Source organism: Phoxinus phoxinus (assembly GCF_949152265.1).
Source record: "Phoxinus phoxinus genome assembly, chromosome: 3".
Classification (NCBI taxonomy): domain Eukaryota; kingdom Metazoa; phylum Chordata; class Actinopteri; order Cypriniformes; family Leuciscidae; genus Phoxinus; species Phoxinus phoxinus.
In genome coordinates, this window is record NC_136878.1 from 28,505,398 (window position 1) to 28,527,803 (window position 22,406).

The following is a 22,406-nucleotide window of genomic DNA, read 5'->3' on the forward strand; positions in this document are numbered from 1 at the left end:
GGGCACGAGTGGTAGGGGGTAGCGGAACTTGACTGTGATATCATTTAATGCCCGGTAGTCAATGCAGGGTCGTAGACCACCGTCCTTCTTCTTGACAAAGAAAAACCCAGCGGCAGCAGGGGAAGTTGAGGGTCTGATGAAACCTTTGGATAATTCCTCATGGATGTAGTTCTTCATGGCTTCGGATTCAGGTTGGGATAGAGGAAATATCCGTCCACGAGATGGAGAAGCACCCGGAAGGAGGTCTATGGCACAGTCAGTAGGGCGATGTTCGGGGAGCTGGGACGCCTTCTTCTTGCTAAAGGCTTCGAGAAGGTCTGTGTATACAGCAGGTATGTTAGGTTCTTTGTTAGCGGAGGATTCAGGCTCTGTGTTTTGCAAAGGAATGTGATTCACCCTAGGTAATCGGTGAGTTGGACTGCTGAGATTCGAGGGCTCATTTTTCGTCTCTTGAAGCGATATGCGAGTCACAGGAGTCAGGCAGCGGTTCTGGCATGAAGCATCCCAATGTATGATTTGACCCTCTTTCCAGGAAATATGTGGGTTATGAGCGTGTAACCAGGGATGCCCCAATATGATGGAATGATGGGGTGATTGGATGACATAAAAACTGATGATTTCTGTGTGCAATGTGCCAACGTGAAGTTTAATCTCTTCGGTGGTGTTCTGAATCCTTCCCTCTCCGAGGGGTCGGCCGTCTAACGCCTCCACTGCCAAGGAGGAAAGACAAGGCGTTAGATTGAGTCTGCATTGTTCAGCAAAAGTACGGGACATAAAGTTTCCAGCAGCCCCGGAGTCAATGAGAGCTATGGTTCTAAAAATCTTTCCTCTTATCGTGATAATTACTGGCAATTGAAAACTGGATGGATTCATCGAAATTTTAATGCGTGGACTCACCGCACGGGAGCTGGCAGAAGGACGGGTTGGGCATGCAAATTTCATGTGTCCTGATTGACCACAGTACAAGCACAATCGGTGTTGTATGCGGCGCTCTCTCTCTTCTGGAGTGATGTGGGTAAAACCAATCTGCATGGGTTCATGTTGAGTGGGTGTTTCATGATGATATAGCGGCAAAGGTCGAACTGATCGTCGTGAGCGAATTAGATTATCCACTTGGATGGCTAGATCAATGTATTCTGTCAGAGCTCTCCCTTCATCACGGCAGGCTAGTTCGGACTGGAGTTCCGTGGTGAGACCCTTGCGAAAGAGAGTTTTCAGAGTGCTCTCGACCCAGTCAGTTTGTGCTGCGAGTGTGCGGAAAGTTAGAGCATATTCGGCTGCAGTTTTATTCCCTTGAATGAGAGATAGTAGTTGTTCCCCGGCGTCACCTCTCTCAGTAGAATGTTCGAAAACATGGCGGAATTGTTGCAAAAATTCACCAAACGAAGCGAAGGAAGACCCATCAGTTCTCCAAACAGCTGTAGCCCATTCTAGCGCTCGCCCTGTGAGCAGTGAACAAACAAACGCAATCCGGCTTGCGTTGGTGGTGTATAATGACGGTTGCTGCTCCACAAAGAGAGTACATTGAAGCAGAAATCCCTTGCATTTCGTGGGGTTTCCATCAAACTTCTCGGGGAAAGCCAGCCGTGGATTTACTGAGGAAGTGGCAGCCGGTGGAGGATTTTCTAGGGAAGGACTGGCAGGTGCAACAGGAGGATTTGTGATCGCAGTTCGTAGTTCTTGCAGACCCTGAACCAGTTCCTTGGTGAGTGAAGTCAAATGACTAAGTTGATGGTGATGTAGATCCAGACGAGATGCCTGAGAGGTAAGTTCAGTGGATATCTGCTGTACAGCTGCTGGATCAGGTGATGGCGAAGTATTCTGTAATGATACGGGAGATTGAGAAGGATCCATTTGCAGCTTTATTGAAGGAACGTCAAACAGGCAAGGGTCAGAGAACAGCAAACAGGGGAAATCAGAGGTCAACACAGAGAGAGTACTCAGGTAACAGGCAGAAGGTCGGGGCAGGCAGCAAGAGGTAATAATCCAAAGGCAATCCAAGTCAAGACAGGCAGCAAGCAGGTAGAAGTGAGGTAACAGTCCGAGGTAGGCAACGGGATCAGTAGAATAGGGTAAACGCTCAGAAATTACAGGCCGTGGCAATGCAATACTTCGCACTGATCCTCTATTTGAGTGTGGTTTAAATAGAGAGTCTGAATGAGGTGCAGGTGTGTGCGCAATCAGTCCCAGGTATGAAGCATTATGGGGATTGGAGTTCCCGAGAGAACTAGTATTCCGGTGAAGGCTCCCTCTGGCGGTGGAGAGGAGGCGGTGCGGGAGCCCGATCTGTAACAACTATATTACATATAGATGGTATATATTAGTCTTTTAAGCAAATATTGGAAAGACAACAGAGATCTGTGATTCTGTCAAATTTGTTTAAATTGTACAGTTGTGGTGTTTAAACAGATGCTGGATATAAAGGAATGATATTTGAGCTTTTACTAAAATGGCTGACCACATTATTTAGCTGTAGTGAATTTTAAGGATTTGTAACCCAATTTTGAGAGTAAGTTTGACTGATATGTAGTGATATGACTATGATATGACTTTGATATTTACTATTCTTTTCTGTCATAATAGTTCCAGGCAGAACTCAAGGCTATCATGCGTTAGTAAAGGAAAATTGACTTTTGTGTTTATGCATGATCCATTTTATTTCCGTTTATTTGATCCATTTTTGTTTCCTGCCGTATGTACAGAGCAATTTAGTTAAAGATAGTCTCACAGTCTTGGCTTTCCTAATTACCCAACTACTATCAGTCTATTCATCCTGAAAAAAATCTATTATTTATACCAAAGGGGCATTGAGTGTTCTGTGGAAATTTTGAAGAAAATTGCTGCATCACCTAGTTACAGTAATGGATGGTGTTTTGAATATTTTGTGTGGTGTGTCTTTCATTACGTTTGGCTTAGATCCAGGAGTCCACCTTTGTCTATTAATTTGTGGCTGTTTTATCTACTACATCTTGTCACAACCCCCATTCTCTCTATTTCTCTGTCCTCTCATTATTCCCTTTATCTGTCTCTTTTCATGTGTTGGTGACTAGGAGACGCTGAGCTTGGGTAAACTGCAGTAAAATCACCCCACTGCAGAGATTACAAGACCTGCACATGCAGACTCTCAATTGTGCAACAGAGAAATTGAAAGATATACTCGGTTCTTACTGAGAACATTTTCTCAAAATAATCCTGGCTTCCTGACTCTGATATTTTCCCAAACCTTTTATTCTCTTTCATTTCTCTGTTAAACACTCTCTTTTAAATTATATGGCCCAGATATTAAACATAATATAAATCACACTGCTATTGCAATATCAGCCATGTGAGATCCATATGGTTTTTAAAGTGCAGATCATAAAGACAAGCTGACAATGGAAAAATAACAAAAGTACAGGTAGTAAAAATGTGTGAGTCATTGCCCTAATGTGGGTAATTCATTTTTTTGAAAGCCATGAATAAAGGAGCTTGTGCTTTCCTCTTCCACAATCATCAATGTTGATTGGCAGTGAATGTTCTTGACTGTTATCACTGTTTTGTGTGAGGTTATATAGATTGAGTTCACTGGTACAACATTATAGTGAACATATTAGTAAACAAGTAAAAACATGGTAACCATAACTTCTGACAAAATGCCATACTTACTTTGTAAAGGATAATCCACAGCTAACTGTGCATTAAACTTTAGCCTAATGCATGACGTGCAGCAAAATAATGCACAGCTTTATCCCACGTATACCATGGTAATTTGCCAGCATTGACAAGTTAAAACTTTCATTGATGTTTGCAGCACTAAATTTGACTCGAAGGGTTAAACATAATGGTTATTTTCGTTAGCCTACGACTCGTTATATCTGACATTCTGACGCTTAGATGAGAGATGCTTGTGAGAATTATGAGTCTGCAGCATCTCTCTCTACTAACAATGAAGCTGTGAGCTTACTTGCTTCAAAAACAGCAACATTACCACCTCCTTGCTGAGTAATATAAAATAGCGATTCAGCAGATAAGCTGAATAGAAGTTAAATAAAAGTTGCTCTGCAGGGTTCTAACAAGTTTCTGTGCTCAGTGCGATCTCATATCTCTTCAAGTGATGTGTCTGTGCTTCAATAAAAGCAGCGCATTAATATAGAATGTTGATTAAACTGATTGGAACTACTTGTGCATTAAACGGTTTTAATGTGCACGTTCCAACCAGTCAGAATCGAGTATTCAGACAGACCATGACACAAAGTTGTTGTAACTGACAGAGACCATAAGAGGTCATGGTGATGGCCAAAAATATGAAATGGCAAAATTTCTCGGTGGAACGCCAAACTTTTGGTGTAGTAGCCATTACTGACATTAAAAAGGAATGAAACTAAGATTCATGAAGCTTCTTACACAGTTGGAAACATAACCGGTATTAATGTTTTATGGCTTTTGAGAGGCAACACTATTTGCTGTAATTATGGTATTTTTAAATTATGGACAAATGTTTTTTTTGTCACTGTGCTTGAATGTGTTTTCACTTTCCATACAGACTTTGCATTAAAGTCGACATAAAATTGAAGTTGTGATAGTAGGCAATTTTTTCCCTGTATTGTGACTTATATCTGAAACGACTTCTTGGACAAGAAAAAAAGTAGAACAGAACGGGGTTTTTTTTTTATTGGATCGTTGTATTATTGTGGTTTCTATAAGTAGATTCAGCACATGAATTTAAGAAAATAATAATGTGCTCAGATAAATCATTCATAATAAATACTGCAATTTTCAACAAGAAAATAGGAATTGTCCATTTTAATTTCATAGTGACTTTAATGGAAAGATTTTACACTGTAGGTTACATTGTTACGCGAGTAGGTGGTGACAATATCTTTATGAATCATTCATTTATTTGATTTGTTCAAAACACTGATGTGATACTACTATGATTCTGCATTGGCTTTGTTTGGAACTATTTTCGTTAGCAGAGCAAAGACCAACAAAGTAATTTTGAATATTGTTTGTAAAATGTAAACCTGCATCCGGAATCGCATACTTCCCTAGGCGAAAAACAGTTCGTGGCAAAATAAGTATGTCCGAGTACTCATAAAAGAGTAAGCAAAAAGTCCCCGGATGACCTACTACTTCCGGGCAAAATTCTGAGGTGTGCATTCGATGGACACTTTACTTTCCCATGAGGCCACGAGAGATGATTTGTGAATGACAGTGAAGTGACGCAACATGACAATGACATGGCAAATGTAGTACGTCCGGATTAGATTCATAGTACACACATTCATACTATATAGAACATACTTTTTTAGCAGTTGTAAAGTAATTACTTATTTAAAATAATTACCTACTCAAAAGAGAATGTGATTTCGGACACAGCCTATATAACCTTCTTGTTTTGAACTGTTGTATAAAAGCAATGTCTACTTTCAATCACTGAGCTGAATCGGCAGTAGCACAATGTCACAGGTAATCACAACAGGACTATTGCTGTGAGATATTTCTTAAATTATAGTAACTGTTAAAATCACACGTATGGGCTGTTTGCGCATGTGCAAGGCAACAGATTAATCTCCTACCTTTTTCTAATGTGCGTTTCTCTGCAACAGTCATCCGTTCTTGACGGACTCCATACACCATCACTCCCTGCTGTGTCTTCAGCCCCAGTCTTCACTAACCTGCTTTTATACAGCAGACATACTCTGTATCAGCTTTTTTGCACACTACAGATTCAGTAAGCCAAGACACAGGCAGACAGTTTTGATAGTTTGTTAACTTCAGACTTTTTGTATTAATTGTTGCTGATCACTGCATGCTTAAAGGGATAGTTCAACCCAAAAAAGTACTCACCCTAATGTTGTTCCAAACCTGTATGACTATTTGTGTGGAACATTTTGAATGATATAACTTTCATTGTCTAGAAGCCTACAAAAAAAAAAAAAAAACAGTTGCTACTCTGTCAATGCTACAGTAAAATAATAGAAACCTAAATATATATTTAAAATGGTAATCGCAATAATAATGGCTGCCCTTCTTGCATTTACAATGGATGGTGATAAGATTTATTAAGGTAATTATGCTTTTGGCATAAAACTTTAAGGTAAAAATGGACCTAAAGGGGAAAAATAATAAGAAATGTTTGACCTTTTTAAGCAAGAACCTTGCTGAAAAGCGCAATGCCTGGCATGATCTCTGGAGTCTTCATTATAAATAATGAACTTTTGGAGATAAATGCATCTTTTATGCCTCAATGAGTTTGTATTATTATAAGAAATGTGAGACATGCATTTATCATACACACTTTCTGCTTTATTATACAAAACAAAATGCATAATCACACAAGTCTTAAAGTAGTCAACTTCAAAAGTAAATCTATGTACCGGTCTTATACTGTACCAGCAAAGCAGTTTTACTGCACATTGGTAATTGCTGTGCTGGTTCTAAAGCAGCAGATTGTGTGAATGCTTGGTCATAGAGAAAGCTGCTGTATCAGATGAAAATTTACACTCGGAGTAATCAGCAAATCTCCAAAACGTTTTGTGCATTGCAACACATGGTCTCTATAAAAAGTGTCACTGAAGCTCTGTACATATCTACTGTCCCTTCTGTCAAATGCAATATCCACCTGTTTCTCACAATTTCTCTTTACCATGCTCTCTATGTCTGATAAGACGGCTAATAATCAGTCTTATGTAATATTTTTTAACTTCTCCTTTTTCTATGAATTATTGTCTGCTACAAATATTTTATTTACTCTATATTCATTTTTTTAACCATTATTAACCATTTGTATTAACATTTAAGCTCTTCCTTTTTTGCCCATGCATCGAAAAACAGATTTTTCTGCAAATAATAATCTATTTGACAAAACTAATGGGCATGTTCTGTTTGTGGACTCTTATGGCCAATTCACACCACCCAGTCAAACACCAACAAACAAGTTGGCCGTTGGATTTAGAATTTTATGAAAAATAACTGTCATGTTCACACTGCCCCAACAGACACCAACAAACACTGATTGAACATGGTCAGCCATGGACGCCGACAGGGGTAACACTGATCAGACGAATGTTTGTCTGTGCTGTGTGAATTGCCGTTTAGGCTGCTTCCAAAATCGCTTACTCTCTTGAGTAGGTAAGCTAATTATTTTAAATAAGTCATTAACCATAAATGATTCCAACCCTAATTTCCAAAAAAGTACGTTCTATATCGTATGAATGTGTGTACTATGAATGTAATCCGTACTACATTTGTCATGTTGTCATTATCATGTAACCTACCAGCATCAGTTGTGTCGGGTCACCACCATTCACAAATCCTTTCCTGTGGCCTCATGGGATAGTAAAGTGTCCATTATATGCTCACTACAGAATCTCACCAGAAGTAGTATGTCATCCGGGTACTTTTTGCCTACCGTTTTATGAGTACTGTGAATTTGAATGTACTTTTGTCACATACTGTTTTTCGCCTACTATATTACTATATAGTAGGCGAAAAACAATCACTGCAGATCCTTTTCAGTTAAATCATTTAGATGCTGATATTTTTGCACAGATGGAGTAGACGTTGAAAGTGCAGCATATAGTAAAGCATATTTGACAGTGATCAGAAAGCTTCTGCAGAGAATTCTGAGATCACTCAAATCTGATACATTTTTCATGGTTATTTGTTTTTCCTTTGGACTTCTTATGTAATCACAATTTTCATCGTCCCTTGTGCTAATAGCATCATCATGGAAAGTCTCCTGCATTTCGCCTGGAAGCAACAAAGTCCTCAGGTGAAAACATCAGTCAACTGAAAGTTTAATGGAGTTCCTGTTCCAAGAAGCAGCATATAAACAATTATGTTCATATAAATCAGCACGCAAACAAGAATGAAGACAAAAACAATCTATCCTGAATATGACAACTTCAGTCTGTGTGTTTCTCTGCCTGAGGTGTGTGTTCCTACTGTTTCACTTTGTTCTTTTTTTTCTCCCCTCTTATTCACTACAGGCAGCATTGTGTATCTTGGGATGATGGTAGGGGCCTTCTTCTGGGGCGGCTTGGCCGACAAATTGGGCAGAAGGCAGTGTCTGCTCCTTTGTATGTCCATAAATGGCTTCTTCGCCTTCCTATCATCTTTTGTGCAGGGCTATGGCGTCTTCTTGCTATGTCGCACGATAGCTGGCTTAGGGTGAGTACGTTTCTGCATCTTCAACATTAAATTACATTAAATTTGTCAAGTCCAAAATGTGGATCTTCATAAAGACTAGATTCTGTACATCAAAAAAATATTGCTAAAAATATATACACCAATGTTTGAGGTCAGTAAGATTTTGTTCTTTAAGAAATTAATACTTTTTTTCAAGGATCCATTAAATTGATCAAAAGTGACAGTAAAAACTTTTACATGGTTACCAAATATTTATATTTAAAATAAATGCTGTTGTTTTACTTTCTATTCATTAAAGAATCCTGACACAAAAATGATTACGGTTTCCACAAAGATATTAAGCAGTGGAGCTCTTTTCAACATTGACAACAATAAGAAATGTTTCTTGAGCAGCAATCAGAATATTAGAATGATTTCTGAAGGATCATGTGACACTGAAGATTGGAGTAATGATGCTGAGAATTCAGCTTTGCCATCACAGGGATAAATTACATTTTAAAATGTATTTTAAATAATAATAATATTTCACAATATTAGTACTTTTACTGTATTTTTGATTAAATTAAAGAAGTATAAATATGTATAAAGTGAGAAAATACTGTTTATGTAGATAGTTTATAGGCTACTGATATTAGATTGTATTTTTTATAACATGATCATGCCTCAGTATAGGTTATTTTTCAGAACATACATCCTACAGTGATTATTCTGATGTTTGTAAAGAAGTCTTCCACACACAACACTGAAAAATATATCTGCTACTCCCATGTGTAAACAGACATATTTGGAAATGATCCATTCAACACACTACCTAAATATAGTCTCCACCTGCACCTTGACATGTGTTTCTGGAAAGCGATTTTGGCTGGTATCATGAGAAACTATACAATGGGCATCTTTTATCAACCCTCCTCTAAAACGAGAATGTCTCCCCTATTCTTTAGATAATAGTCTTTTTCAGACAGACAATACATTACATCTGGCTGGATCAATAGCCTCTTCTGTGCTGCTTTCTTGGGTCTCTGATTCTCCATTGCTGGCGGACACTGTCTATTGGTCCATGGCTAAAGCACTTGTCTCTCTGATGATGGAGTTCTTGTGAATCTTTGAACACATTCAGCCTGTAATGACTTGCACTGAAGCCTGCGCCTCCTAATGAGCATTTCACAGGATGTTGTTGCTAATTAAAATGTCAATATGGGTACAACGATAAGTAGTATCATGTCTGTATAAAATAATATACGTTTCAGTTTTAATTACATATTTTAAAAATAATACAGGACAAGGTCGCTGTCATACAGGTTTACAGTGTTCACCCAAACCTTGAAGACAGAGATAGGTATTTTTGCTGATACAGAACTTTGAATGGCCATTTTTTTTAAAAAGAAATCTCTTCACCAAGGATGCATTTATTTGATCAAAAATACAGTAAAAACAGTAATAATGTAACAATTATTATAATTTACAACTGATTTCTTTTAAAATATATTTTAAAATGTAATTTACTCGATGGTAAAGCTGAATTTTCAGCATCATTACTAACAGTCTTCATTGTCACATGATCCTTCAGAAATCATTATAATATGCTGATTTGGTAACATTTCTAATTTGATCAATGTTGAAAACAGTTCATATGTGGAAACAGTAATCAGGATTTTTTTGCAGGATTCTTTGATTAATAGAAAGTTCAAAAGAACAGCATTTTTTAAATATATATATTTTTTATATATTTTTTTTACAAAATCTTAATGACTTTTAAATGGTAGTTTTAGAGAAGGTCGGTAAAGTCCAGGTTTAAATAATCTTTGATTCTTTTAAATGCTAACATTTTGGAAGTTTCTGTTTTACATTGTGTTTCAGTTTCTTTCCTTCGAATATTGATCTAAAGAAGAACCCGGGGACTAATTAACTCAGTAGTAGCAATTAAATGAAATCTCACAGACAAGACTTACTTTGTTTTTCTTGAGTGGACACAGAAATCAAGTATATTGCTTTACACAGGTAGTGTTTTCCTGATTGATCGTCAAATCAAATGAAAATTTCTCAAGATTTAAAATATCTATCTAAAATAATAATGATTTACAATTGACTTGTTAAGGGAGGAGTGCTCTTCATAGCCCTCAGTAGATTCTTTTTTAGCAGTTAAAGCTAATTTTCACATTTTTCATTTGTAATGTTTCAGTCTTTATTTGTTTGCCTATCCTAACATAGTGTGCAGTACAATACATTTTTAGGTTGATTTCCCTGAAAAATGTAACATTATAAAAAAATAAAAAAGGTTTTGGAAACCATCTTTAAATTTTTGCAATTCAGTTTGATCACGGTAGCAACACAGAAATTACACTTACAGTTTTTCTCGATTACTAACACACTATAACTGATTCAGTTGACAGTTTCCCAAACCATTCATTCAGTTCTCAAAACAAAGACGCATTTCACCTGTTTTCGCACACATACCAATTTTCTTACGATTTCTTCAAAATTCTACACAAAAATGCCTTCATTTTACACAGGCTTAACCTCATTCAGAAAACAAACACGTAATATAATTAACTCAGGCATCACACAATGTTTACTCGAGTAACACAAATTCCTCCTTGTGTAAACATTAAAACTGATGACACATCAGAATCGCAGGATAATATAGGAGCACAAGTGAGTGTGCTTTAGAAAATGCATCCTAACACTGGAGAGAGAGCTGAAATAATCATCTACAGGGATTTTATATTACCTACACATACAGTGAAATGACAGAACACAGAAACAGTACTTTAGATGAGGGAAATTTCCCTTTGAACAGTAAACTGTATAGCACACTTTGTATACCATCCAACTCGTGGTTGTCAAATTTATTTTTAGCCAATTATTTTTTTTACATGTTCTGTATTTTTGCAAAACTGAGAAATTACTACCTTGGGAAGGTCAATGGAGAAAGTCTGATTTACAGTGCAATACAAATAAACTTATTTTAAGCTCATTGTTGTATATACTGTATCTGGACCCCTCTGTTCATGTTGCATACTGTAGACATTGAGCAGCAAAATAATTCCTGAATCCCAAAAAAAGGTTTTTGTTTCAGTGTTATGTAACAGTAAAGCAGTCTCTGTTTATTTGTTAGATTTTTGTGTGTCATCCAAACCAAAGTTTGATTCTGACAAGAGAGAATATGTTTTTGACACATTTTTTTTTATTTTGACATGGAAGTTTGAGGTTTGTGCAAGTTGGTGTGCAGTTTTAAGAATGTGTTTATAGGTGTGAGAAAATGGTAAATTGCTTAATGAATTGTGTTAGCAATTAAGAAAAACTGTATAGCACAATTAAACTTAAAAAGGTCCACCGATACATACTTGTTATTGTATTTCAAATTATGCAAATAGAAAGTACATAAAAAAGAAAACAGCGGTCTTAATTTGCTGAGCACTTATACCCGCTGCACTGGCCTTGAGGTTGTGATTCTCTGCTTTATTCTTCCTTCTCTTGTCCTTCAGGATTGGTGGAGCTGTTCCCATTGTCTTCTCATACTTTGCAGAGGTGTTGGCAAGAGAGAAGCGTGGAGAACATCTGAGCTGGCTTTGCATGTTCTGGATGATAGGGGAGATTTATGCCTCTGCCATGGCCTGGGCTATCATACCTCACTACGGTAAGAGAACCAGATCATGCACAAGCAAACATTTTCATTTATTAGTGAAATGTAATAATATTACACTATTAAATAAAACAAATAATATTTAAAATGATGACCTTTTTTCAGTAAGGACGCATTAAACTGATAAAAAGTGACAGTAAAGGTTTTTACATTGTTACAAATAATTTATATTTGAAATAAATGCTGTTCTTTTGAACTTTCTATTTCTATTTCTAACTTATCATAGCAGTTAATTTCACACTCAAAATGCACTAAAACTACCAAATCACTTCAAATCAAGTCTCAATCAACACTGGCAAAGGTTGTCAACCAACAAACTTACACACAATGACCTAAAACCACTAACAACAGCCAGCATTATATAATGATTGCTTTTGTAAAATTTCTTTACAAAACAAGAATGACACTCTGCTGTTTAGAATTCACTACAGTATATGTAACTTTGTCCATGTTTAAATTACATAAAATTATACCCAAGTTTTCATCTTTTGTATAGATGGTAAAGAAATTGAAAGACTAAAACTTGTGTAGGAGTTCAGCTGCATCGAATTGTATTTCACTTTTTGCATTCGTAATATATTTGAATTATGGTATTACTGTAGAACTGTTGCAAATATCTGTCTTATTCAATTTTGTATTATGTTAGGTTTTGAACTTAAGTTTAACAGTTTTAACAGTTCAAGTATTGAGAAATCGGAAATCATGTGTTTTAGCGATTGTATAAACCTGTAAATCAAGTATCACATGACACAGGTAGGCCGACAGTCCAATTACAACAAGGTACTCGGCAAGCTTAGGTCAAGGTGTCTGCTTTTCCTCCGGCATGTGTGTGCTGTCCTCTCACAGACGGACGACTGTGAGGGAGCGGAGAACAGCAGAGCTTTAGGTTAAGTGATTAATGCAGAAACAGAGCACTGCAGGGATATTTAAAGGATGAAGTGGCTCCTGTGGGGGAAGACATAGCCCAATGATTTATGAGAACCTCTGGAAATAAGCTGCACTCATCAGTAGCGAAATGATGGAATAGAGGGGAAGGGGTTGAGGAAAGGAGCTGGAGAGGAGTCTTTCGGTCAAAACGATGACGAGAGCTGACCGTTTTCACACCTATTTAGGGGGGGGGGGGGGGTTCGCTCTGTTTTGTTCTTTGAGATCATAATGAGGTTTTTCTCCTTGCCTTGTGAGACAAAGCGAAAGGGGTGCTTGATTTATGAATGGCCCTCGGTGGAGCCCAGGCTGGGGACAAGCTGTCAGACACAGTGGCTAGGAGAGTATTAGGGAGACTTTATTATAGTCTGTATTCTGGGAATCAATGGGAAACAATCATAGGCCCAGTAAATTGGGAGTCTGAGTGTGTCTATTGGGGAGGGGGGGACTCTGTGCCTGAAAAAAAAAAACAAATGTGGTGACTGAAGTGTTTCCAGTAAAGTGTACCATATATATCAGATGTTCAGCTAACGGTCTGTAGGCGTGATGTCCGAGGCTGTGACAAGGGAATGGGGGACTTGCTTCCCTGAACTTGAACTTTGTTGGGGGGTTACATAAAGGCTTTTCTATCCGATTGAGCCATCACTCCAATTTTAAATAGATTATTATTTCGTTGCATGTAAACATAGACTGTGACATGGCACTTCTCCTGAAGAGGCGGCACAATTTGAGGTATCATTCATGTTTGTTGTGCAGACAGTCTGGAGTATAATATGGTTTGGCGTTTGTTTAAATCTCTGAATCAAATAGTTATAATATGCCTTAGCAAGCACTACTAATAATAAATGGAATATAAATGCAAATATGTGAGTTACGAAGCTGTATACTATGTGTGCACTATGGCTAATACATCAGTTGCCTGACACTTTTAAAAGCTCTTTTGTCATTTGTTACTCGGTTCTTTACTTTGAGTTAATTTCAAGAGCTTGTACATAAACACATTTTACATCAGCTCCCTTCTAAGGAAGCATGCATGTAAAACAGCCTCATAAGTGATGTATTTATCACAAAATGATGTTTTATTAACAAAGTTCGGGAGGAGCACGTTCAGATAATTAACACAAGTGGAGAGCACTCAGTAATCAATGATAAGAGGTGTATATATATATTAAGCAGTCTCACCTCAATCCATTGACAGTTTAGCAGCATCCCTCCACCACCCCTTCTCCACTTCTAGTCCCAACCACTTGCATACGGGGGGAGTACTCTGGGTTCGGGCCGGAGCTCGGAGCCCTCCTCCCAGACAGCACGCCAAATATGCATTGAACTTTACCCCCTCTAATTGTATGTAAGTGAACTCTTGAATCACAAGAGATTTGAAACACAATAGTTTGATGTTCGCAAGTTGCTAAGCTAACACAACAATATGCTAATATGAGTAAAAGATACAAACACATTAGCACATTTCAGTGCCTCTGGAGTCAGCATGCTAGGTTTTGTAACAGAGCAAAAGTGTGAATGTACATAGAATTGGAATTTTTTCCATTTTACTTTCACTCAGTGTGTTTGTGAGTGTGTTGTTTTATTTGCATTAAAGCCGGCCATAGTAGAGCCGCTGGCAAGTCACTGTGCATGAGTTCAAACGCGTAGGTTTGCTAGCTGCTGACTCAGTCACTCGTTTCCTCAGTCAATTATGCACATAATCTATGTAATGAGATTTCCAATGACATGGCGAAACATTAACCCTCTGGGCTTGCCTGTTGCCGCAATCACATCTTCCTCTGACTTGTGCTGCAGTGTAATGTTACCGTCATCATTTCCCACAGGTCCTCACCGAGATGCACAAATGAACACACACATTGAGTGACTGGTTTTACCATGCTGTATTTCTAGAGTGTATTTCACTCCTGTAAACCAACATCATCATACCATCATCAACTGTAAACTCAGTTTATATTTACTTTGCATATTATACAATTTTATGTTACCCATATTTAATACACTTTGTGCTGTTATGTTAGTGACTTTTAGGAATGTGGGCATGTTGGCATATGTCTAGTTTGCCTAGCATCTACCAAATGACAGCTAAATTTGATCTAAAATACCACAGTGTTTATTTAGACATATGGTATTTAATGTCTACAAACATTCTCCTGGGTCCTTGTGATGGGGTGGGGGGTTTTGGGGGCATACGAAATTGGCAGAGGGCGTCCACCCAAAAAAACTTTATTTTAAACTTTTTTATGATCTTATTTGCATCATGCATAAAACATAAATAATTCATTTAATGGCCTCTTTGCGTTTGAAGCAATAAAAGGTACTTTCTGCCTTTCAATGGGACATTTCAACTTTAATGACATCATTAGCACCCCACACAGTTTTACAGCTCAGCGCATCAGACATTACTGTAAAGAAAAAGGTGCATATGGTGGAGAAGTAGAAATGCACCACTTAAACTGTAAAGTAATGAGACAAAAATATTCCATGACAGTCTTAAAGCTGCTTTACTTGATTTCAGAAACCTGCCTGACACCACTTAAATTTAGAAATGTGGAATAGTTTTGGATAGTGTGTGTGTTGATTGGTCCTTTTATACACATGCACTTAAAAATATTATAACAGTGCAACCCTGTAGCTCAGTGGGCTCTCTGTTCTCTTCTAGCCTACATATTATGATGAATATCATGCTCCATACACTTAACCAAAACATTACTGTCTTGCCATGTAGATAAAGACAAGATAATGTAAATGAAGCAATTCGATTTTCTACAGATTCTAAATGATTTCTGCACATACATTTAAATAATTTAAAATGATGCTTTATTTAAATAAACACATTTTTTTTAAATAGTTTTAGTTAACAATAACAACACTGTTTAAGATTCAGGTTTTTTATTTTCTTTGTTATTTTATGGTATTTTATAAAATCAGGACTGCATTATAAAAGGAAACCCAATCTGTAACACATATTAATTCTGATGGTTTTCAGTTCAAAAGACAAACACACTAGATTCACTATTTATGTAATCAATCAGCATTGGACAAATGAAATGGATGTGTTCACACAGACCATAATCACTGTGACATGCCAGCAGTTATTGACAAATGTTGCCAGTTCAAATCCTACAGTCTTACGCCTTGAAGTGCTACCAGCCAAGCCCTTTTCTGTGCTGGATCAATAACATGAAAAATTGTTTTTTTTTGTTTTTGTTTTTTAGGCTGGAGTTTCAGTATGGGCTCAGCTTATCAGTTCCACAGCTGGAGGGTGTTTGTGGTGGTGTGCGCTCTTCCCTGCCTCTGTGCCGTGGTGGCTTTAATGTTCATGCCGGAGAGCCCGAGGTTCTACTTGGAGGTAGGAACATTTTCGTTATAGTTGTGGTGTGGACTTCGCTATTCTTTTACATTTAGAAAGATTTTTAGAACTATATCTTTATCGTTATCGTCAGTGTTGGGGACAGTTACTTTTAAAAGTAATGCATTACCAGGGGTGCACATATAACTAGTGCACAGGTGCGAATGCATGGTAAAATTAACTATGCACAGCAGAAAACTTGGAGGGAAGCGCTTTTGAGTACATTTTTTGGGACAGGGACACGTTTACTTACTGTAGTAGGTTTTTCTCAATCTCTGTAAGATAGCAATCATGATGATAAGTGTGTTCTACTAGGGGTGCGACGGATCGCAGTTGATCCGTACAGACCAGGCCCCACGGTTCGGCACACATGTGATTCGCAGATTAACTGCTAAGTTTAACCATTATAGAGTGAAAGTTTATCAATTTAACATTTTGTCTTGCCAATTTACTCATTCAAACGATTTTAAACGTGGCAGAAGAGGCGAAAATCTGCGCACGCAGAAAGAGAGAGAGAGAGAGAAAGAGAGATGAGAAAGAGAGAGAGAGAGGCACGTTTAAACGGACACACAAAGTCAAAATACCCATCTTGGCAAGTATTCTCTTGGTTACGTCATCAGTGAACAGTTCAGAAAGAAGCCGGATGTCAGTATTTTCGGTCCGTGCATTCTGTCATGAAGTGACAGCAGCCTAATATTCCTGCTGTTGGCTGTGCCATTAATGTTGATAAAATAAAATAAAACATTATCTACCATTTTCGAGAGAAAAGAAGATAGTCAGGAGGAAAGTGGTGACGACAGGTTGAAAAGCAAAGTGTGAGTACCAAGCATCATCTCCAGGTACTCCCTTGAGAACCAGACCCAAAAAGTGATGTGCACCCCTGTGCATTTACAGTGTTTCCCACAGGATTTTGTGAAAATGTGGTGGATGATTGGTATTTAAGAATATTTTGGAAATTTTAATGTTAAATTCATCAATCTGGTGCAATTTGGCAGTTCAAAATTAAGAGCTCCAACCTGAATTCAGAGTGCAAATCGAACAAAGAAAAAGTCTCTGCATTCACTTGTACCTGAACTTTAAAGAAGACTCAAACCTCTTTTTAGTTGTGATATTGTCTGCGTCCAAGAAACTGATAAATGCTGCCTTTATATGACGCTTTCCAAGGTTGGAAGGCATCAAGGCACGTCCGAATGCAATGTTAGTTTTACTTCCTGTCTCCTGAGATACCTTCATCTGATCGGTTTTAAAGGCAACATAGGTGTATCCTTCACTGCCTTTGATATCCCACAGTCCTGTGCTTTCCATTCTGTGACAGTTGCGCTAGAAAAATAAAGATGACATCTGAAAGTTGCGGCTGGTCATAAGTTTGTGTGTAAAAGTAAATTTTTGATCAACGTTTTCCACTTATGATATCATTTCTAGTGAGAAATTACATTGTAGTCATTAAATATTATCTTAGTTTTCACCAAAGCTCATTCTATTTAGCTGTAGATCATTAAACTCTTACGCTGCCTCAGAAGTTTGTCTGAAATCAGTTTCGGTAGGTACCCTTTTGCGCAAACGTTGCCTGCAAAGTCATTCCCTGAACAGGGCAACGAGGCATTGGCAACAAGTCAGCTGCCTAAATTTTCAGAAGCAGTCTCAGTCTGCATTACACAATATTGCGTTACTGTGTAATTAATTGTTCTACTTCCTGGGCTGGGCTGTTTGTCTGTATTTTTAAACAAAAAGTAATTTTTTGGCAAATGTAAAGGCTCTTTCACACCAAAAGTCAAAAGATGAATAAGCCTCAGGCTGAAGAAAATGCAAATTCCCACCTGTACAGTAGAGGGCACAGCTCAAACAAACCTTTCAGAAGTGCTGCCATTCTAAATTGCTGAAGAATAGGTAAGATGCAGGAGAAGAAAGTTCAAAAATCTTATTTTAACAAAAATAAATAAATAAATTGGGAATTATTGAAACACAAAATGTGATGTTTGTCTAGTCATTTGCTTATTAGTATGGTTGAATTGGATCATCATAGGTCAGCAGCAAAGACATTGCTTAATGAGGTGAGATTAAATACATAAAGTGTATTCTTTAACATGAATTACTGCAGATTTGCGTAATATTCTTAGTTTGCTTTTTACTGTTTTTATTATTTTTGAGAATACTGAATGTTTTTGTGCAAGCGAGATGAGTGAATGCATTCTCACATTTAGTCTTGAACTACAATATCCATCAAGTTTACACATCGCACACAACGCAGATAACGCCTCTGCACAGTACTCCCAATTTCTCTCAACATGAGAGACAGCAGAGGTTTCTACGGAAGCTCTGAACCGCTACGAAAAAAATAAAAAGTCAAAATATTTTGAGATTAAAGTTGAAATCTTTAGATTTTTTTTTTTTAGGTTGCGGTTCAGGGCTTTCGTAGGTTTAAGTCAATAAATGGGATAACTATATAACTTGCTTTATTTAAAAAAGTAACTGAGATATTTTGTTGTAAATTGAACTACTGTTTTATTGCTAACTGCATGTTTACAAGAACATAAATTCAGTTTATATGACTTGAATGCCTTAAAAATCTGAGGAAACAGCCTGACTTAAGGGAACACGACTCTCTTTGAAGCTAATGACGCGTGCTTGTCGTGACTCCCTACGACGCCCCTCTCCCGGGCCTGCCGTTGCAATAGAGGTGGGCGGCTGTCATCTTTACATTTAATCCAGTTAATCTCTTAGGGATTTTTTCTTATCCTTTCAGGTGGGGAAGCACGACGAGGCCTGGATGATCCTCAAGCAGATTCATGACACAAACATGCGAGCCCGTGGACAGCCCGAGAAAGTCTTTACCGTGAGTCGATTCCCTCACTGCACTAACTTTAAGCTGCTTAGAGCACCAACTATGCTTTAAAGTTGCATGAATTCATGAATGATTGTCTCATCCTGCCCTGTATGTGGGCTTCTTCATGGATGTGTTTGGTGTCATTTACTGAGCTTCAGAAATAGAGACAGATTGCAGACTGCATCAAGGCTTTGTGAGCAGCCCAATGATGAAGATCAAGCTGTCACATAAATTTGACACTTTTATACCTTCTTAAACATATTCTTTCTTTTTTCTATTACGGTGGTCTTAAAACGTATTCGGATACTTAAAGGAATAGTTCACTTAAAAACAGAATTTGAATTTATAAGTGAACTATTCCTTTTAAGTCCAATTTAGAAAATATTTAATTGCATTACATAACAAAATATACATTTTTGGCAGACATTCTGTAGAATAAAGCCCATATGCCTTAGTCTTGTTTCTTTTTGTAGGTGAACAGAATTAAGATCCCAAAGCATATTGATGAGTTTGTCGAGATGCAGAATGAATCCAGCAACTCTTTCTCAAAAGCGATCTTCAGAATAAAGACAGAGCTTCATGGGGTGAGATTCACGATAAATTACAGGATACTTGTGATATTTTTTATGTCGCAAATGAAAATAATTTTTTTTTCTGTCCTTCCAGATTTGGTTGAACTTCTTGAAATGTTTTAATTATCCACTGAAAGACATTACAGTGCAACTTGCTATTGTGTGGCTTACACTGTCATTTGGGTAAGACCTTCCTTTTTGTGTCATCCATCCATCCATCCATCCATCCATCCATCCATCCATCCATCCATCCATCCATCCATCCATCCATCCATCCATCCAGTCTTTAAAGAACTCCAATACTTCTGCAGGTATTATGGTTTATCTGTGTGGTTCCCTGACGTCATCAAGCACCTTCAGGCTGATGAATACGCCTCCAAAGTACAAAGGCATAACAGCGAACGCATTGAAGACTTCACCTTCAATTTCACCCTCGAGAACCAGATACACACTAATAGCTTATTTATAAATGACAGGTGACTTATTCAAATGCTTATGTCACAGTAATCTTCTTATAAATGTACTAAATCTTATTTTGTGTATGCCTGCATATTATTACACACTGTAATTCATTTCCTATATTTGTTACTCAGGTTCTTAAGTATGAAATTCAAGTCCGTCACTTTCATCAATTCCACCTTTCAAAGCTGCCTTTTTAAGCATGTGACATCGGTGGGATCTTTCTTTCGAAACTGCACATTTATTGATGCTGTCTTCTACAACACTGGTAAAATTGTAATTTATTTTTAAATGCAAAACAGACATACTTAACCATCATTTTCCACTGTGGTTTAAATCTCATGAAATGAATTCATTCATTTGACAGATATTGACGATTCCAAACTGATAAATACAGACGTCATAAACGGCACATTTTACCACAACAAAACAGGCTGTCAAATGACGTTTGAGGATGATTATAGTGCATACTGGGTCTACTTTGTCAATTTCTTGGGAACACTGGCTGTTCTGCCTGGCAACATCGTGTCTGCGCTTCTCATGGACAAAATTGGCCGCTTGTCTATGTTAGGTGAGACCGAAAAGTCTATGCGAAGTATATGAGATGTATACTTTTTATCATTGTGTGAAAGAATAGTCTGTAAGTATTTAGTTTGTTTTGTCAGGGTTTTCCATGATCCTGTCTGGTATCAGCTGCTTCTTCCTGTGGTTTGGCACCAGTGAGTCAATGATGATTGGGATGTTGTGCCTATACAATGGGCTGAGTATCTCTGCCTGGAACTCCCTGGACGTTGTGACAGTCGAGCTGTTCCCTACGGACAGAAGGTGGGCTTGTTCTCATGCATAATCAAATATGCTAACAGACACACAACAAAGCTCCCAAATCTCAAAGCCAATTAAATATCAATGTAACACCATCTTTGTACCTTTTTTTTTCCTCATCCATCCTCCCTCCCTCCACCTCTCTATTTCAGAGGTACTGGATTTGGCTTCTGTAATGCCTTGTGCAAGCTAGCCGCGGCGATGGGAAATCTGATTTTTGGATCTTTAGTTGGCATCACCAAAGCTATCCCTATTCTTCTGGCCTCCTCAGTGCTTGTCGGCGGCGGTCTGGTGGGATTGCGACTACCTGACACCAGGTCTAATGTCCTCATGTAACCCTTGTATCAGAGGTCTGGAGAAACTCAAAAGGCTCGACTTAACCCTCATTCATCATAACGGTACATTGCGTACTTACATAAATGCATATACTGTTTCAGTGGTGTTTCTATATAGTCTGGTGAATGTTGGTGGCTCAAAACAAGATCCTTTTTAATTAGTCATCAAACAGTGGGTAAATATTTTGACAATCTTTACACTTTCCTTTCGCAATAATACAACTTGTGCACCCACATACTGTACGGTTGATTCGACCAAAAACCCTTCTGTTTCCTTGTGGCTTTTCAAGGGTTTGTAACGGCCTAGGAGTGGACGTGAGCATAAATATTAATGTCCCCTTATTAAGACTTGAGCAAAACAAGCTATTAATGAGCCGTCCAAACCTGCTGCAAATATGCAGAGAGGATGATCAGATACGCCGAGAGCTCAGCGGCACAGCTGCATCACAGCTGGCTGACTGAACCCAGAGAGGTACTGAAGAGATGAGAGACTGAGACTGGTCTACTGGTAAACAACTCTTTATTCAGTGCCTAGTTTCAGAATTTGACTAGGCCTATACATACTGAAAACATTATTAGAGTAGGGTTTGTTATTAGAACAATTTCATTGAGTATTATTTTTGGGGGGTTATTTTTTTAACTATCATCAGTATTTTTATAATCACGCCTTTTGCATATGTACTCCAACCTCTGATGAAAAGGCCACAGATGTGCACTGTACTCATGCTTTAAGTACATGTATAGTATTCCCTTTAGCCAGATTTATGAAAATCCAAAATCCTATTTTGTGCTCTGCAGATACTTATAAGGGGAGTATAGTTTGCTTAACAGTCAATTTGATTTCATATACAACAGACATGTGTTATCTGACTTGTTCTGCCACTTTGTGATTTGTCTAACAGCGAATGGCCTTTTGAAACTGTGCCTCTCCTACATACGATCATTATCACATATGAACATGAGGTAAATGCTGGAATTGATATCAGAGTGTGTTTCTGCCACTGTCATTTATGAAAACCGTCTTACAATCTGACAGAAAGGACTGATAAGAATCAGACTGGTGATAAACCTCTTTTATGTACAATGTCAAAGACTCATCTTGTTGACACTTGGTGCAGAGGGAGTTTAGAGGGCCCGCCTCAACATATGGGGTCTACAATCTGTAGAGAGGGGAAGAGAGATGTGTTTGATAACCACATGACACATGATTAATTTACAAGTATCATTTACATGCGAATGTAAATGAATGAGAATTCCATGTACCGGTAAAAAGAGAAGAATGTGTTATTTGGTTGATTCCACATAATGACTATTGATTTATATACATACATCTATATAT

At 37.8% G+C, this 22,406-nt stretch overlaps 1 protein-coding gene across 4 annotated transcripts in view; it reads left to right on the top strand.

The window, feature by feature from the left end:
• sv2ca (synaptic vesicle glycoprotein 2Ca) overlaps positions 1–22,406 on the top strand; it is a 35,725-nt gene extending 13,319 nt beyond the window's left edge. For 2 of the 4 annotated variants that reach the window (XM_079607121.1, XM_079607122.1), the window contains exons 3-13: positions 7,974–8,154; positions 11,622–11,773; positions 15,922–16,055; positions 18,799–18,888; positions 19,353–19,463; positions 19,546–19,634; positions 19,763–19,927; positions 20,045–20,178; positions 20,278–20,481; positions 20,576–20,735; positions 20,885–22,406. In XM_079607121.1, the coding sequence (XP_079463247.1) occupies positions 7,974–8,154; positions 11,622–11,773; positions 15,922–16,055; positions 18,799–18,888; positions 19,353–19,463; positions 19,546–19,634; positions 19,763–19,927; positions 20,045–20,178; positions 20,278–20,481; positions 20,576–20,735; positions 20,885–21,068 (1,604 nt within the window). In that variant the 3' untranslated portion in view covers positions 21,069–22,406. Of the gene's footprint in view, positions 1–7,973; positions 8,155–11,621; positions 11,774–15,921; positions 16,056–18,798; positions 18,889–19,352; positions 19,464–19,545; positions 19,635–19,762; positions 19,928–20,044; positions 20,179–20,277; positions 20,482–20,562; positions 20,736–20,884 lie in introns of all 4 variants that reach the window. The other 2 variants (XR_013796866.1, XR_013796867.1) reach the window with 2 other exon arrangements.